General features: G+C 33.0%; 1 protein-coding gene across 1 annotated transcript; it reads left to right on the forward strand.

Annotated features, from left to right (window-relative positions):
- The first annotated feature begins 497 nt into the window (after positions 1-497).
- Positions 498-7,968, forward strand: LOC124931183 (protein BONZAI 1-like). Its single transcript, XM_047471580.1, has 16 exons — positions 498-790; positions 1,362-1,409; positions 1,600-1,748; positions 1,829-1,877; positions 2,752-2,808; positions 3,019-3,210; positions 3,308-3,442; positions 4,483-4,544; positions 4,664-4,766; positions 4,840-4,954; positions 5,086-5,162; positions 5,265-5,402; positions 6,222-6,386; positions 6,573-6,686; positions 7,009-7,105; positions 7,447-7,968. The coding sequence occupies exons 1-16, from the start codon at positions 644-646 to the stop codon at positions 7,539-7,541; spliced, it is 1,743 nt and encodes a 580-aa protein (XP_047327536.1). The 5' UTR covers positions 498-643; the 3' UTR covers positions 7,542-7,968.
- The last annotated feature ends 12,316 nt before the right edge of the window (positions 7,969-20,284 follow it).

Raw genomic sequence — 20,284 nt, forward strand, 5'->3', positions numbered from 1 at the left:
AAAATTAAGAAACACAATAGAAGAAAAGAGGAAGAAGTAGAGAAGAAATTGCGAAGACGAAATTAGGAAACAACTAAAAGATATACATTGAGAATCATTCTGAAATCGCATATTTTTAAATAAAATAAATTAAGTAAGTAATATGAAATATAAGAATCAACTCATTATAATTTGAATTTTAAGTTACAAAATATTTATTTTTAGTTCTATATTTAGGAATGATTATGAATTATGATATATTTAAGTGTTATGGATTTATGGTTAAATAATTTAATATATATATTTTTAACCGTACGTTAGATTATTTTGATATATAATTAAAATATTATTAATTTTTATTTGAAAAAAGGATAAAAATAAATTAAGTTTTTTTTAAAATATTTATAAAATGAATAAAATAAAAAATGGTTTATAAATAAATTATAATAACGCGTTTTCATTTATATAAATATATATATGACCCCCAAATTCTCAATTGGATATGTTGGGGGGACTTTAGACTAAGTGGGCCATCATCTCCTTTTATTTCTCTCTCCTCTCTCATTCATTCTGTCTCTCCCATCCCAAGTTTAACTTTTCAGCACCTGCTCACGTCCTTCCGTTCAATCTCTCCTTTTTCTTTAACTTCCTTCTGCGGCGTGGAATGGGCAATTGTTGCTCCGACGTCGCCGGCGGTCGTTCTGCAGTTGGCGGCACTGCTTCCCGTGCTAATCCATCTGAGGCGCCAAACGATGCCGTCAATTACTTACTAAACGCCCGTGGTTATCGTGGTCTTTTCTCTCAGATCGAGGTTAGTCATTGATTTTCTCTTTTACATTAGTAGTAGCACACTTTATTGAGTAAATGCCTGTTACTTGTTTATTTCGTTGTTAGTATTTTGAACTTGATGGACGGGAAAACTGATTGTAGTAGTTGAAGTTACTTGAATATGTTTCATTGATATTGAGGTTTAGAGATTTGGTCTAGATAATAGAATGCTAGGTGGTGGTTTTCTACTAGAGGATTCAGATGTTCGGTATGGTGGAATCTGAGATTACAGATTTACACTACCTGTTCGGATTAGGCAGATTCTTACAATTTGTTTATATTCCACTCTCGCTTAAGAGGAAGAATTATAGGGCCTGCAATTGACGTGTTTCGTATTTTTAACAACTTAAACAACTTTGAATCATATTGAAGTTCTTAGACGTTCTCCATTCTTGTTGAGGTTTCTGGATAGAGATTTTCTTTATAAACATAACCAAAATTCCTAATCCGGAGCATTTTCTGTATTATTATGAGGAGATTGTTAAATCAATTTATTTAAGTTCTTATTTGACAGTCAAATTTTATTGGACTGACACTTCTCACAATTTTTGTAGCTAGCATTGTCTGCTTCCAACTTACGCGATCGAGATGTGCTTTCTAAGGTTTGTTTTATTTAAGACTATTGATTTCGTTATCGTTCATTGACATTCCTGCATGTTATAATAGTGAATTTTTCATTCTCATTTCTTTCTTCTGATTGGAGAACCCATATGCATGTTATTGTTTTTATTTCAACCTATAGTTGTAAGGGTAATAATGTCGACGATCTTATGAGTTTCATTTGTTTTTAAGAGTGACCCTATGGCAGTTATATACATGAAAGGGAAAGATGGAAAACTTCAAGAGATTGGGCGAACTGAAGTAGCATTAAATACTTTGAACCCAAACTGGATAGTGAAGCAAACAATTATGTACCATTTTGAGGTGTTGCAGACGTTGGTGTGAGTTCAATTTTCTTATCTGTAATTCTTGGAATGTATATTTTCCTTCTGAGTTTCATGTTTGAAAGCCTTTGCCACAGGTTTCGGTTGTATGATGTAGACACCCAGTTTCACGGTCTAGATGTAAAGGTATGCTCATGCCATCTTATCTTCACAATATAGTTTTAATTAGAAGCCTGAAACCTCGTATTCTGAAGACATCCTTATTAGTTAGTATTGTCTAAATATTTATGATGATTACTGACCACCAAAAAGGTGGTATAGTGGTATTCTTCTATAAGATATACATTTTATTCATGAACTTATTATGACATGCTCTTTTTAGTACTTTTTTTGTTGTTGTAAATTGGGAGATATAGCCTAGATAGTTCAGCAGATACATGGACATTGGCTACTGGAAATTTGATCATCGATTAATGCATTCCTCAGCTTTAAACTATATAGCAATGTAGTGTCTGCTTGATTAGGTACTGTTGTCAAACTGACCTAGAACCCAGTATAGATGCACAAGATTTCAAGTTAAATTATATTTCTTCAATGAAGATCCATAACAAAAAGGAGCTAATAAAGGGTTGTTATTTACTTTGTTTGCATTTTTTTTACCTTCACGATCTTGCAGCGATATGTATCCCTTTGACATGAAATGTCTATTTTTCTCTAATATTTATTGTGAATGTATGTAACTTGCGAGTTGTGTCCAATATATGGAGCTTATTTGGAATCTGATATCTTGTCACAATCGAAGTTAAATTGAAAGCTATTTTTTCGTTTGGTATAAGATTTTTTCAGGATCATCGGTGTAATTTTAGGCTTCATTTGGTATAGAGATTTTCTTTTGGATCATTATCCAGATTATTTTATAGAGGATTGTAAGTTTTGACAAACATAACAAATTGTAGATACATGATGAAAAAAATGCATACCAAAACAATCTATCTCTTGTGGCTGATCTTGATGCTACAGTTAGCTGCAATGCTAATTCTTAAAAGTCTGACTGATGCAGACACTTAAGCTGGACGAGCAACAGTTTCTTGGAGAGGCTACCTGTGCGTTGTCTAAGGTATTAAAATGTCAGGCACCTTGTGTTAATGTTGTGTCTCTTAAACTAGAGTTTTCTTTATTCTTGGACTAGGAAGTTCCCCCTCATTAGAATCTAGTGTGTGGAAACTCTCAAAATTTAGTCTCTCTCTCTCTCTCTATATATATATATATATATATATATATGTATTTTGAACTTCATTTTTGTGATTTCTTCTTTTCTTTGATGTAGATATGTACCAAAAGCAACAAGACTTTGACCTTGGATCTTAATCATAAAGATGGAGCTATTGGGTTGAATCAGCCCAAGAGGAACTCTGGCACACTAACTATCTATGCCGAAGAATGTATCAGCTCCAAGACTACAACAGAGTTGATATTTAGGTGTTCAGATTTGGAAAATAAAGATCTATTCTCAAGAAGTGTATGGTCCTTGTCATACACTATTCCTTCTTATTTTTTTTCTGTCTCTCTGGTGCACTTCCCTGAAGAAACATTGCTTTATGTTGACACATCTGCAGGATCCTTTTTTGGTTATATCAAAAATTGTGGAGGCCGGAATTACTGTTCCAATATGTAAAACAGAGGTCTTGAAGAATGACCTTTTCCCAACATGGAAACCTGTATTTCTAAATATTCAACAAGTTGGAAGCAAGGTAATTTGTTCTTGCTTTTGGTCTTATGGTTGATACTTGTTGAGCTAGATGTCCTCTTCCTTCTTTGTTAGGGGATTGGGCATGTTATACATGTTCTTTCCTTTTCATTGTGAAAACATCCATTCGGATAAGGTAAAAGTAATCTGCTACTTGGAATAGGGTGTAAGCGTTTCGGTCGGTTTGTACACCGAAATGCACAACCAAACTGTTGAAGTCGGTTTGAGGTCGGTTTCAGTTTGGTCGGTTAGGATATTGGTTCTCTCGGTTTTATTTGTTCGCCAAATTTAATTATTGTTAAATAATACAATTGTATCTATTTTTTTTTTTGAAAAACAATATCAACTATGCATATTTGCTTTGAAATTAAATAACAATTATGTATATTGTAGTTCAACTTCAATGGTTGAAAACTTAATTATTAAGAGAAATGTTCAGGTATCAACTCAAATTATGTATATTTTTTAAATTTAACGTCGGCTGGTTTGGTGGTTCGACCGCCACTAAACCGACAAACCGAACCGTTTTGGTTCGGTTTAGCGGTCTCATAAACAGTCGGTCATTGGTCAGTTAGTTGGTTTTTGGTTTGGTATAGACCGGTTCGGGTCAATTTAGTCGATTCGGTCGGTTATAGTTACACCCGTAACTTAGAAGTGTTTTCTCTTGGTTCAGGACACGCTCTTTACATTCATCAGTGTTATTTTGTTATATTCTTCACTGGGATATTTGCTTCTGGGATGTGGAAATAGGAACCACAAAATTGATCATTCTTTTTCTTCCTTTTGGAATGTGGAGTCTTCTCTAAGTGTTTGTTTGATCTTCTGATATTTTTTTGAAATAAACCGATTTTTAAAAAATATATTGTTTGGTGAAAAAATGAAAATATTCTTAATGTTTTATATTGTAAAATGTTATAAAATGGTTATTTTAGTGGTGATTTGATGGAAGAATTAATTGATGCCGTGATAGTGGTTTATTTAGACTTAAATACTTAATCCAAATCAAACAAGGCCTGAAGTTTTTTCTGCATTATGTCTTTGCAGGAAAGTCCCCTACTGATAGAGTGTTTCAATTTCAATAGCAATGGAAAACACGACTCTCTTGGGTAAGTAAGTTCTGTTTACATTTATTTAGAAGCTTAGACTCCCTTACCTTATTTTGCTTATTCTCTCAATGCTTGCAGATTTTATTACTGATTGTGCTTTCCCCTATTTAATCATTCAGAAAAGTTCAGAAATCATTAGCAGACTTAGAAAAGCTTCATTCTGTAGGACAGGGGGAGCACTTACTATCGGCGGCTGCTGCAGGGCATTCTCAACAGAGCAAGGTTCTGATTAATCTGCTCAAATTTCAATTTACCTCTTTTTAATTGCTGAAAATGTTTGATAATCTCATTACAGGTGTTAAAAGGCCAATTATTTGTGGACAAGTTCTTTGAAAGTGCCCAACACACATTCCTTGATTATTTGGCTGGGGGATGTCAACTGAACTTTATGGTTTCAATTGATTTTACAGGTATGTCTATGGGTCTTCTGTTCCTACAATATACACATTTTGATTTGCATCAAGAATTTGATAATTAGTGAAAAAGTTTAATTAGTTTTAATGATTTAATAGTGGTTTATTTCTTAAACTTGACTGGACAGCTTCAAATGGAAATCCACGTCTTCCTGATTCCTTGCACTATATTGATCCTTCAGGGAGACCAAATGCATACCAGAGGGTAAAAATCTGCCAAACTATGTTATATCTCTTATTTCAATGCAATTTAATTCACTAACCATCTACACTACCATACAAGCTTTTAATAGTGACCCATTTTCAGGCTATCTTAGAGGTAGGGGAGGTACTACAATTCTATGATTCAGATCAGCGTTTTCCATCATGGGGTTTTGGAGCACGACCGATTGATGGCCCTGTATCTCATTGTTTTAACTTGAATGGGAGCCAAAGTAACTGTGAGGTACCTAATATATTTCATATATATTGTCTTAGATTAATTATTGTTGTATTGTTTGTGTTCCCTTACAGAAGAAACTCCTAATAGCCTTGTTTATGTTAAAGACTAATTTTTCTTGGTAAAGGCTGGAGCCTTAATTTAATAAATGAAAATCCATTGGCAATTTCAACGAAAATAAAGGATACCCAACAGGCCAAGTATCACAAACAAAAAGAAAAATTCAAATATAGCTTATTTGATATAGGTTATTTGGGATTAATTTAAAATAACCCTCCAATCAACAATCTACACATCATTTAAATCATCATCCAAAATATTAAAATAACCTCTACTTAAATAAAACAATATTTGTTAATTATATATTAATACCCCATAGGCCTTGTTTGATCTAGGGTTATTTGAATAACCAAGTGGTTATTTCCAAATAACCTTGTTTGATGTAGGTTATTGAAAGTTATGTTATTTTGGTAAACACAATTAGGAGTATAAATATATAATGATAATTTTTTAAAATATAGCTCATTTTGGTTGATGATTTAACTGATGTGATTGAAGAGTAGATTTTTGATTGGATATTGAGTTATTTGAAATTAATCTCCCATAATCCACATGTAACAAGGCCCTAATGTCTTTTTACTCAAATATGACCCTAAATGACCTATTTTCCAAAACCTACATTAAACAGAGTTATTTAAAAATAACCACCTGGGTTTTCAAATAACCCATATCAATCAAGACTCGGTCGGTCTATTCAGCAAAAACAAGCCAAAATTGTTTAAAATTATTTCTTACTAAAATGGGCTTACTTTTCATTTTTTGAAGGTTGAAGGATTACAAGGAATTATGAATGCATATACAAGTGCGTTGTTTAATGTTTCACTTGCTGGACCGACTCTTTTTGGGCCCATCATTAATACTGCTGCACAAATAGCTGGCCAATCTCTTGCGGAAAATGGACAGAAGTACTTTGTTTTGCTCATAATCACAGTAAGCAGCAAACTTGATGCACATAATATAAATTGAAAAAGTATTTGCTTGATATCGGAATGTCTTTGGTCAAGCAACCCATTATAGTAGTCTTTGTTATACTTCTTTTCTTTAGTAAAACATGTTTATGCATCGATTATTTTAAACAGTTTTTTAGCTGAATATTTCTGCCATGAAATGTTTCAGGACGGTGTTATAACAGATCTTCAAGAAACTAAAGATGCCATAGTAAATGCATCGGACCTGCCATTGTCGATTCTTATAGTTGGTGTTGGAGGAGCAGATTTTAAGGAAATGGAGGTACACAATCATCATCTCATTAAAAAATCGTCAATGTTAATTGGAAGTGATATTTTTTCTTCTTTGGTATAAGATTTTTCTTAGTGTATTTTTTAGATCCAGATTATAGTGTGATTTGTTATTGCTTTTTTTAATTTTTGGCAAAAGTACCGAATATAGATGTTTTGACATGATCATAATCAACATGATTTTTTTTATACCAAACAGTCTGGTACACATCTAAAGTTTTTAATTTTGACACCTTAAAACAAATTGTGTTTAATGGTTGCTTGTCATCTATCGACCAATCTCCTTGACTTTGTAGAATGTAATTTCTTTGCAGATTCTGGATGCAGACAAAGGAGAAAGACTTGAAACTTTTGGTGGGCGAGTTGCATCACGAGATATTGTCCAATTTGTTCCATTTCGAGATGTGCATAGTAAGCTCTCTACTTAGCTCGACAAATTTCCTCTTTTTAGGTTCATATCCCTTTCTGAGTTAACTTTGGAAGAAAACTGTTCTTAAAACATATTCAAAATGAAGTAAGCAAACATAAATCCTCATAGAAAAACACCCAAATGAACTGAAATCAACTTAATGCTCAATATCCTTTTCACTATCGATGAAATAAGAGTTGAATGCACATATGATTCCCCACTAAATTCCTGAAACATCATTACTTTTATCCTAGGTTGTTAGATAGATTACTCTATGTTTGGTTGGCTACTTAGCCTTATTCTATTGTTTTTTGTTTTCACTTGGTCGTTGTTGTTGATGTAGATGGAGAGATTCCTGTGATTCAAGCCCTGTTAGCAGAGCTACCTTCTCAATTCTTAAGCTACATGAGGGCAAGAAATATCGTACCAAATGTCTGAGTTTCGATTAAAAATTCCCATTATAAATATATATTACATGGAGGAATGGGATCCTAGTCTTTTTATATCAATCTAGATGATGTGGGTATGATAATGATGCACAGAAGAAGAAAGATCCACTTCTGCAAAAAAAATAAAAAATAAAATGAACGTTGCTAGCAGAAATTTCTCTTGATTTTTCACTATCCTTCCACGAAATGAACTCCCATCCATGTCTACTACTGCGAACAAGCCCGCCTTTGGGTCAAAATGAAAGCTTTTATGAAGGTGGGGATATATTTGATTGGTGAAAATGCTCAAGTTTTTTTCTTTGTTTATTTTTCTCATTTGACTGAAATTGAGATAGACCATATTTGTGTATTCCATCTAACTCTGTAAAATTTTCAATCCTTCTGTTATTATTATTATTATGCATTATTTTTCTTTTCTTGTTTTGAAGCATTATTTTTATTGATATCCCTGTTCAATATTTTAATCTCATACTAAGATGGTAGATGTTTGATTGCTTTTGTCATCATCCTATTCTTTTTGTCTTCCTTGTTCTATTGTCATTGCTATTGAAGAATAATGGTATTCCTCTTTATTTTGTATAATTAAGATTTTTTAAATTTGTTTATGCTTTAAATCTATGACTATGGATATCCTCGGGAAATCACTTGGTTTGAGGAAACAAAACTTGTATATATAATTTATTAAATAATTTCAAATCTTTCAAATTAAGTGAGGCTAAAGAAAAATTTATGCATCCTACATTGATTTGTAATTTGATTTTTTTTAGAGGTGGTGTTTTGTTATTTATTTTAACACTCAGATTTGAATTGACGTTGGAAAAAATTAGATGGAATGATCCTAATAATAACATCATTTTCGGAAATGATCAGGGCTTGATAAAGTTTGCAAAAATTACCCATTTGAACAAAAATATCTCTTTGCGTCGCGTGACGCGAAAGAATGACTGATAATGTTTGCAAAAATAACCTCGAGTGACGTGATAATGTTTGCAAACATGATCTCGCGTGACGTTACACACCCTTTCATGTGATGTAACCATTCGTGTCGCACAAGTCATTTTTGCAAACATTATCGCGTCATGTGAAGTCATTTTTGCAAACATCATCAACCACATAGTCCTAGTTTTTTTTCTCCCAGACAACACTACATTAGTCAATACTCAATACTTCACCCATCGACTGCCGGTTACTTATTTGTTCCGTCTTTCTTCTCTTCGTTCTCGCTTTTAAGGGTTTGTGAATTCAAACTTGGTTCCAGACTGCAATAGTCAATACTCAATACTTCGCACATTGACTGCCGACTACTTATTTGTTCCGCCTTCTTCTATTCGTTCTCGCCTTCAAGGGTTCGTGAATTCAAACTTGGTTTCAGTTCCAAAAACTTCAAACTGAAAGTTTGAATCTTAATATTCTGTTAAATAACAAATTTATTTTCGAAATGGACTCCTCTCAAAATCAAGATATTAATTTGGATGTTGATGAATTTAAAAGTGCTAAGCATGATGAAGGGTCATCTAAAAAGTCTAGGGAATATTCTGATATTTGGATGTATTTTAAGAAAATGAAGGGTATTTATAATATAGAAAAAGTTGAATGTAATTAATGCAAAAAACAATATAAATATGGGATAAACATTATGGGACTTCTACATTGTGGCATCATGTTAAAACATGTAACAAATTAAAGTTTAAGAAAGATTCTTGATCAAGATGGAAAGATGAAGTATAAGAAAATAGACCAAAAGATTTCACGTGAGCTACTAATTTGTGCAATCATTAGACATGAAGTTGAATGATTTGACATGGATTATATATCGATTGATAATATTTAAAGAATGTTGACTTTGTTGAACTATTTGGTCAATTAATGTGTAACGATAGACAATACTCTTGTTTAGTGTGTATTATGACTATTTGATCATGTTCTTGAACTATTGTTTTCTAGAACTATTAATGATTTTTATTTATTTTTATTTGTAGTGAGACAACTTGCGGGCTGACCGCCTAACTCGCAACCCACCTTGGGTTAGGTTGAGTTAGGAATTTTCAGCCCGCCGGGATGGTGGCCGGCCCGCCGTCGACCCGTCAAACAATGTGTTTTGGTGGGTTGACCCGTCTGACTGTTCTAGCGTAGCGTGATGCGAATGAGTATTTTTGTCTTTAAACATATCGAAAATGTCATTTTTGTAAACTTTATGCCTGATCATTTCCCAAAATTATTAGGATCATTTCATCAAATTTCCTTGATGTTGTGTTTGTTAGTTATTGTATTTTAATTAGTTGGAATTGATTTATTTTCTCTATTTTTATTAATTGAATATTATTTTCAATTTTTAGTGGGTTTTTGGCTGTTAATACTTTTCAATTGTGTGGATGATTATTTTTTGAGTTTATAATTTTTTTTCAACAAATGAGATGATAATTGAGTTCTTTTTTATTTTTTAATAAAAAGTTCTTGAATTTTTTTTATAAAAAGTGAATTATGTTAATTCAATAATGATTTTTAAATAAAAAAATAGTTTATAAATAATAATAAAATTATATATAAAATATTATAAATAACTAAACGAGAATATAAATGTTAAATAGTATATTACAAAATAATAACAATAAAATTCAACAATAATATAATTTTGGTAGAATGACTTTATAAATGAATTCATAACAAGGATGAATGAGAGTAAGTTGTACAAATCAATCATAGAGTGTAAAACAATTTTTATCAGGTATTTGAATGACAATGGAAATTGTCCTTATTCAATGTCGATAAACGTTGAAAAAAATATTGTCAAATGATAACTAACCATATATATTAAAATATTATGTTGGGATCGGTGCTACCAATAGGGATTAGAGTCTGATTATTGTTAGCAACTTATGATAAATTCTTCAATAGTAATTCTGTGAGGGATTATTATCTATTTCTATTCTTCGCAAATCCTCCAAACTCTTGAAACAGATTCAAGTGCGAAAGTGTTCGTCGAATTTGAAGCTGTAGACAACTGAATGTAAATGACAGAAAGTAAGAACACCAGGAGTTTTATGGATGTTCGGAGATAAAACTCCTACATCACCCCTTCTTCCACAACCGGAAGGATATCCACTAAATAATTTGAAACAAATACAGCTCACTGATCTAACTAACTCTGTATTGAACAAAATAATCTTTGTTCAACTTACAACACTGAAGTTTCTCACAGAAAAAGACAGTATGTGATTACAATGTGTTTGCAATTAGACAGTAAGAGAGATGCTTAATATCAGAAACTTTCTTTTTGTCGAATATGTGAAGCGGTGAGATCAAGTGTTTCGACCATTGTCCTTTGGCTACTATATATATAGTTGAGATACACCAAAGATCGAATATTCTTTGAAGACATGTGGCATGTGTCTGTTGGATGACCGTCTATAGTACGAGAGTATAGTAGGCTCTAAATAATTTGATCGTGGCCGTACTGAACGAGTAGTGCGCTGAATATCCTCTAATCTTGTCTTGTACTAGAAATATGGTTGAGGGATATTCGCATACGTGACGTTCATTCATTGATGGAATTAGTTGACTTGTCAGACTGCTGAAAGAAGTGGAGCAGAAGGTAGTGGAGCAGGCAGCTAACTAATCGTGGGTAGACGGATGCTTCCTTTAGACAGCTGCTAAAGCAAGACATCAAACATTCTTCTTTAGACTCCGTCTGAAGGAGTTAGACCTTGTCTAACTACGTATCTCTTCAGACCTTGTCTGAAGGAGTTAAACCTTGTCTAACTATGTATCCCTTCAGACCTCGTCTGAAGGAGTTAGACCTCGTCTAACTACGTATCCCTTCAACCCTCGTCTGAAGGAGTTAGACCTCGTCTAACTACGTATCCCTTCAACCCTCGTCTGAAGGAGTTAGACCTCGTCTAACTACGTATCCCTTCAGACCTCGTCTGAAAGAGTTAGACCTCATCTAACTACGTATCCCTTCAGACCTCGTCTGAAGGAGCTAGATCTCGTCTAACTACGTATCCCTTAAGACCTCGTCTGAAGGAGTTAGACCTCGTCTAACTACATATCCCTTCAGACCTCATCTGAAGGCGTTAGACCTCGTCTAACTACACTTCCCTTCAGACCTTGTCTGAAAAGTTAGATCTCGTCTAACTACGCTTTCCTTCAGACTTCGTTTGAAGGAGTTAGACTTTGTCTAACTACGTAAGACGTCTAAGATATCTTGCTTTAGACTGCGTTTAATGTAGCATTGTCTTATATTTGTTCCTTCACGAAGCAAATAGACCACTCAACTTTATTCACAACTAAGTTTAACATAGATCATCAAAATAATGTCAGCATTAAATAAACTTAATCCCTAGTTTATTTTAGTCAAAATAATTTGACCCAACAATTTCTCCCTTTTTAATGATGTTAAAACTTAGTTAGAAGATTATAAAAAGATCTGGGAAAGATAACAAACTTAACAGAGATTGCCCAAAAACTACAAAAGTTGGGTCTTTTCCTATCCCTTTCTACCCTTGATTCCCCTACCACTTCATTTTCCCTCTTTTTGACATCATCTGAAAGGGCATAATCCTAGTTAGCTCCCTGAAGAGCCCTATTTCTTCTCATCAGCTTCAGTCTTCCTACCCTAAAAACATAATCAAGGACTCTTTGGTAGTCCAAGACTCTGGAAGATTTAATGAGGACACCGTGTCCAACATTAGTGAGAAGGGAAGGAAGAAACATGTTAAGCGGGGCGACATACCCATGAGGCATTCTCTGATAGGAGATCATCTCCACCAAGTTTTTGAAAATGATTTTCACCCAGTTGATTGCAGTTCCCTTGGTGATAGCAATCATTATCTCGAAGACCTTCTTCAAGTATGAGTTGGAGAAGCCCTTAGCTAGAAGGGATTTGGAGATGATATCGTTGAGGAGAGAAAACTCAACTTTTAGAGCAGATTTTGGTCTGTGAGAACTGACAGGAGTAATCTGCACTTCAACATATGTATCTGAGAAGACAAGCCTCATCTTAGATACTACCTCATCAGAAGAGGTAGGGAACTCAGACAGTCCCTCCGACGTGAGATTGAAGAATCGAGCAAAAATTTCTTCACAAAAACAGACATGTTCTTCAAAAAAAAATTCCACGACAAGCCTATTATCGTAGAATTTCCAAAATTAAAGAATTTATGAACTTCAGGTTCGTGCATTACGACAGGAGCTTCAAGAAATTTCTCCAAGCCCGAAGCTTTGAGAGATTCAAACATTGTGACCATCTTAGGGATGATTAGAGTGGAGACAGAATCAAAGTTTATTTAAATAGACCTGTAATAAGTCTAAGAGTGGATGGAGCAAGAGAGCCCATTTCTTGACTTATTGATGAATATTAGGAGAGCTAAGAAGTTTAGAAGCCTAAGGATCACATGAGTTTAAGCAAAGGTTCAGGATCATCAAGAAGATATTGAGTCTTTCCGAATAAGATGAATACTTCTTTATAGATCAAGACTGACACATGAATGGACACTCATCATTAAAAATGAACCGTCATTTAATTTGAAAAATATGTTCTCAATAAAGTCATAATTAAAAGACATTAGTTAGAAATCATCATCAAATCTATCATAAATTTAGAATGAGAAGACAAACCATCCTTCATAAATTTTAGTCATATTTTTAACATTGAGAGACACGTGTCTTCAAGTTATTAGATATATGACTCTTCAATTTCTGAGCGGGAAAGGTGCATAGACAGCCTATGAAATAATGGACAGTTGTCCTATAGTTGAAGATGAATCATCCGATTGTACACGTAGTCATGACGTATGACTGGCTATCTGCATACCTTGCATCTAAATTGGGTAGATGTCTGTTCAGACGGCGTCTAACCACGCACGTTTATAGGCATCTAACAGGAAACTGTCTAGACAGCGTCTAACCACGTGCGTCTACCGTTGCCTTAGACGTTTGTCGAATAGGTAGACGTATGACTAGACTTAATTTACAAGTTGCTTAAACAAGTTTTCATCTAAGTACGGAGTACCTTGAGATGATTAATCAGATCAGACCAATTAAGACCTCCGTCTACATATTCTGTCCAGTCATTGAGACAACAAATTCCCCCTCAATTCATGCACATATAAAAATTTAATTTAGATCAACAAGTCCTAAAATATTTCTAAAGTGAAAAAACTTAGTCTCAGGAAGTGGCTTCGTGAACACGTCTTCCACTTGATGTTCGGTTGGGACATATTCAAGGTGAATATGCTTCTGACTGACATGCTCTCGGATGAAATAATGTCTGATTTCGATATGCTTTGTCCTAGAGTGGTCTTACCCTTTCTGTTGTCCCCAAACGTGATCTTAGGCCCTGAGAAATCTGTAATTTCAGTTAGAAGATATCTATCTCCAGTCATGTGTCTGGAACATCCATTATCCAGATACCATATTGATTCCTCCAAGCAACTTATTTGATGTACCTACAAAAAAGCATATTTAAAATCTTTTGGTACTCACATTCACTTGGGTCCTCGATCAATCAGTCCCTTAGAAATCCATATTTGAGTTATTTTGATGGATTCCCATGTTGTGTTGTGATTAATGCGTAAGATTAATGCTTAACAGACGTCTTCCCGCTAGCAGCTGAATTGTTAACCTTAGAGGATGGTTTTTGTCTAAAACTTCCTGTTAGGTTTTGATTTACCAGATTTGATGGCTGCTTCCTCCCTAGGTTTCAGCCAGCTTACAGTTGGTGGGACATAAATAATCTCATCGTTTATGGTTAAGTCCTTATAGCTTGGATTAGTTCCATTGTCAGTCAAACTCTTTCTGACAAAGTTTATTGGCTTAAACTTGTCTGTTGCTGAGTTTAACTTCTTACAGGACTTGTCTGAGTTGGCGTTGTCAAATCCTAAACTGGATTTACATCCGGCACACCTCAGAACACTTATTTGATGTCTAACTACATCTCTAGACCTTGTCTAGGAACTGACCACATAACTCAAACGTTGGTTTTCAGAAAACAGTGTTTGAACCTTTTCCTTGAGCTTCTCATTTTCAAATGATAGCTCGACCATGTTATTTTCAAAAACTTTTGGTTTAGAAGTTTGAGATGAAGAAGGTTTATCAGATTAATATTTTAATCTTATTTCATTATAAGAGTCTGACAACTTATTGTACTCACTGACCATGTCATTGAGTGCATCAATTAATTCATCTCTTGTAAACTCTTCAGAGGAGAAGTCAAATACCTCAAAATCAACTTTTTCTTTTTCCATGAAGCAAGTGACCTCTTCATCATCACTACCGCTGGATGATGAGTCATCTGAATCACTTTGGTCTCTCTTGGTTTTACTGTCAGTTGTTACAAGAGCTTTTGATTCTTTCTTGTCCTTTTTCTTCTCATCACGCTTTGGCTTCATGCACTCTGACTTGAAGTGTCATAGTTTATCATAGTTAAAACACTTCAAGTTAGCCTTATAATTATTCTTATCATTATTGTTTTTGTTTGAAGAGCTTGAGTAAGAATTTTTCTTCTTCATGAATTTTCCAAATTTCTTCACGAGAAGAGCCATGATGTCGCTACTGATATGCTCGACAGTAGTCTTCACATTAGTGGCAGCAGGTGGCTCCTCAGTAGTCACAAACGCCTTGGTTGCAATGGAAGATGTGGATAGCTCTTCTTTATTCTTAGAGTTCAGCTCAAACTCATAGGCCTTCAGATCGGCTATCAAATCAAAGAGCTCTACCTTGCCATCGTCTTGATATCCCACTCCCTGGGCAGAGTACGCATTACTTTGATTGCAACCTCTCTATTGTTGTAAGTTTTACCTATAATAGAGAGAGTGGTGATAATCTTGTTGAATCTTCCATCAAATTCAGACATCGTCTCTCCATGACGCATCTTAAAGTTGTTAAACTATTGTGTAGCAACCATAAGATTGTTCTCTTTGGTCTGCTCGTTGCCTTCACATAGTTGAGTCAGCCTATCCCAAATTTCTTTGGCAGTATCACATGATATGATGTAGTTAAACATGTTGTCATCAAGGGTTCTGTACAGGATGTCTTTGGATAGGTTGTCGAAGTTGTTCTTCCTCTTATCTTCACTAGTCCATTAAGATCTGTCTTTCTCAATCTTGATAGGACCATCAATGATAACTCTCCACATGTCATCATATGAGGCAGCAAGATGAGCACGGATCCTCTTTTTCCACGCCACATAGTTTTCTTTTGAGAACATTGGAACCTTGGTGCTGGAAGTCTTAGACATGATTCAGATTCTTTTGTTGCTTAATAATCGAAAACAAGGCTCTAATACCACTTGTTAGGATTGGTGCTACCAATAGAGACTAGGGTCTGACTATTATTAGCAGCTTATGATAAATTCTTCGATAGTAATCATGTGAGGAATTAGTATCTATTTCTATTCTTCGTAAATCCTCCAAACTATTGAAACCAATTCAAGTGCGGAAGTGTTCGTCGGATTTGAAGCTTGAGACAAGTGAATGTAAATGGCAAAAATTAAGAACACTAGGAGTTTTATGGATGTTCGGAGATAAAACTCCTACGTCACCCTTTCTTCCACAACCGGAAAGATATCCACTAAATACTTTGAAACAAATATAACTCACTGATTTAGCTAACTCTCGATTGAACAAAACAACTTTTGTTCAACTTACAGAACTGAAGTTTCTAACAGAAAAGACAGTATGTGATTACAATGTGTTTGCATCTAGACAGTAAAAGAGATGCTTGATATCGAAAACTTTCTTTATGTCGAATATGTGAAGCGGTGAGATCAGATGTTTTGATCGTTGTCCTTTGGCTACTATATATAGTTGAGATACACCAACGGTCGAATATTCTTTGAGGACACATAACATGTATCCGTTGGATGGCCGCCTATAATACGAGAGTACAACAAGCTCTAAATAATTTGATTGTGGTCGTACTGAATGAGTAGTGCGCTGAATATCCTCTGATCTTGTCTTGTACATGAAATATGGTTGAGAGATATTCACATACGTGGCGTTCATTCATTGATGGAATTACCTGACTTTTCAGACTACTAAAATAAGTGGAGTAGAAGGTAGTGGAGCAGGCAACTAATTGATCGTGGGTAAACAGATGCTTCCTTTAGACAGCTTCTAAAGCAAGGCATCAGACGTTCTTCTTCAGACTCCTTCTGAAGGAGTTAGACCTCGTCTAACTACGTATCTCTTCAGACTTCGTTTGAAGGAGTTAAACTTCATATAACTACGTATCCTTCAGACCTCGTCTAAAGGAGTTAGACCTCATCTAAATGAGTTAGACCTCATCTAACTACGTATCCCCTCAGACCTCGTCTGAAGGAGTTAGACCTCGTCTAACTACGTATCCCTTCAAACATCGTCTCAAGGAGTTAGACCTCATCTAACTACGTATCCCTTTAAACCTCGTCTCAAGGAGTTAGACCTTGTCTAACTACGCTTCCCTTCAGACATCGTCTAACTACACTTCCCTTCGGACCTCGTCTCAAGGAGTTAAACCTCATCTAACTACGCTTCCCTTCAGACCTCGTCTTAAGGAGTTAGACCTCGTCTAACTACGCTTCCCTTCAGACCTCGTCTCAAGGAGTTAGACCTTGTCTAACTATGCTTCCCTTAAGACCTTGTCTCAAGGAGTTTGACCTCGTTTAACTATGTTTCCCTTCAGACTCCTTCTCAAGGAGTTTGACCTCGTCTAACTACGCTTCCCTTCAAACTCCGTCTCAAGGAGTTAGACCATATCTAACTATGCTTCCCTTCAGACTCCGTCTCAAGGAGTTAGACCTCGTCTAACTACGCTTCCCTTCAGACTCTGTCTCAAGGACTTAGATTTCGTCTAACTACGTAAGACGTCTAAGATAGCTTGCTTTAGACCGAGTCTAATGTAGCATCGTCTTATATTTGTTCCTACACGAAACAAATAGACCACTCAGTTTTATTTACAACTAAATTTAGCATAGATCATCAAAATAATATTAGCATTAAATAAACTCGATCCCTAGTTTATTTTAGTCAAAATAATTTGACCCAACATATTAAAAATTCATAAAAATTATGTAAATATTTATATAAGATTTTCATAAGATAAAATATAAATTTAATAACTCAACTTATTATTATTAGATTATAGAAATTAAGACAACAAATCTAATTCATCTAATAGAATGGTGATCGAATACATTTCCAATTCAAATATGAGTAAAAAAAATTACACTGTAAAGAAAAATCTATCATAAAATAATAATAATAACAATAAATTGCATATAATTTAATTTAGTTAAAAATATTAATAATAAAAAAACAGTATACTTACTATTATTATATTTACTAATTTGATAACTTAAATATTAATAAAAATATTTATGTATTGAATTTAGGGGATAACAATGAATATCCGTATACTCGATACTCATGGGTACTCAATGGTCAAGTTCGAGTATTTTAAATTGAATTTGAGATTAAGGATAAGAAGTATGCGAAATACCAACCCAATACTCAAAATATTAAGATTATTTATATATTTGTTAAAGTTTGAAATTACACATCATTACAAAATATATATATATATATATATATATAATTATAATGTGAAGTATTAATTTAAATATTGATGTGAGACAAAATAGAATTTTTAATGTGTATGGGCGAAGGGTATAAGTTATATTAAAGATCTTTTATTTAATTATTATTTTTTATTTTACAAAATTAAAAATATAGTATAAATCATTTAATTTTTTTAACTCTATTATATATTTATTTTAATAAATAATTATATATATTTATTTTAATTATTTCATAATATATATATATATATATATATATATATATATATATATATATATAACAAACAATTTAAATAATTTTTTTTATTAAAATTAACTCTTTTTATAAAATTTTATATTTTTTCTTTAGAATATAATTTTTTTAATAAATAATTATATATATAATTCTATGTGTAATAATTATTTGATAATATAATATATTATATATATAAACATTTTTAAAAATTATATATATATATATATATATATATATATATATATATATAAACTTAATTTGTGATATAATTAAATAAAATAAATTAATTTTTTTTATTATTTGTCTACATTTTATACTGAAAAATATAGTTATAATCAATGTTTTGAAATCCGTTTCAGTTATCAACACAGATTTTTAAGTGAATTCGGTTTCAAACCGATTTATCGATCGAATCACCGGTTGGGAGGATCTTTACGGACTTATCGGTCGAACCATTGGTTGGGCTGATCTTTATTTTTTTTATATCTGTTAGTTATTAATTGTTTGATTGTTGAAAAAAACCATAGGATGAAAAAGAAAAAACAATAATAAACACAACTAAAGTATTTATTTTAATTCAACTAATACATTTTTTCTCTCTACTGGTTTATAGTTATTATTAATTTATTATTAATATTTTTCTTATATTTCTTCACTTTTTCTCCCTTACTAACTTATCAATAATGAAATTCATTGTTGGCCGCAATATATTTAGAACCAATCGGACCAGAGCTGCAAACAATCATATAATCGTCGGTGGAGAATGACTGCCCTGATTAGAACCAACCGGACTGAAGTTGCAAACTACCACAGTCATTGGGGAACATAAAGAGAAACGCATTGTGTAGAGAAAGACCGCCCGGTTTGGAACCAACCAGAACGGAGCTGCAAACGACCACAGTCATGGGAGAGAAAGAGAAACACACCAGATAGAAGATAATCTTTCTATCTGGAAAATTTTGGTTTGAAATTTTAGTTGAATTGTCCGGTTAGACCATATTTTGACTGGTTCGAAAGGTAACCGTATTGAAGCTAGAAGTCGGACCCGTTCATATAACCTTTTCACGATCGGAATGGCGGTCAGTCGAGTCATGTATTTTGAAATTTTATCAGTAAAAAAATATGCCGCATGCATACACAAAATTTAAAGTGCTCGGATAGTAATGTCGAGGTGTATGATTAATTTTGATACTTATGTGTGACAAAATTGATACTTTAGTTGAATTTTTATTATAAACTCGATCGTAAGTTAATGAGTGTGTATAAGTTATATCAAAGTCTTTTATTTAATTATTATTTTTTATTTATCAAACTTATAAAATAATATACTAAAAGTCATTTAATTTTTTTAACTCTATTATATATATTTTTAATAAATAATTATATATATATAAATAAAAATTATAAATACTTAAATTTATTCAACATTTTATAAGAAAATTCATTGATCTTTTTAACTCTATTTTATATTTTTTTAATAAATAGTTATATATAATTATGTTTCTTATTAATTATTTTATAATCTATATAATTATATATATATATATTTATTATGAGAAATGATGAGGTAAAGGAATTTGGTGAGGGAATTTGGTGAGGGAATGACGTGGCATAATCTTATTCGCTAAAAAATCAAATAATTTCTCTCTTTTCTCTCTTTCCTCCCACTTTTACATTTTCCAACCAATGAAGGTGATGCCACGTCATTCCCTCACCAAATTCCCTCATTAAATTCTCTCCCTCTATCACCCCTCATTTATTATTATTGTTTGTCATATTTTTATATTAATATTTTTTAATAAATACTTATGTATATATAATTATATATTATATATATGCATTATTTTTAAAAATTATATATATATATAATAATGTATTTAAAATAACATTTGTGATATAATTAAATAAAATAAAGTAATCTTTTTATTATTTGTCTATATTT

Source organism: Impatiens glandulifera, chromosome 3, assembly GCF_907164915.1.
Source record: "Impatiens glandulifera chromosome 3, dImpGla2.1, whole genome shotgun sequence".
Classification (NCBI taxonomy): Eukaryota; Viridiplantae; Streptophyta; class Magnoliopsida; order Ericales; family Balsaminaceae; genus Impatiens; species Impatiens glandulifera.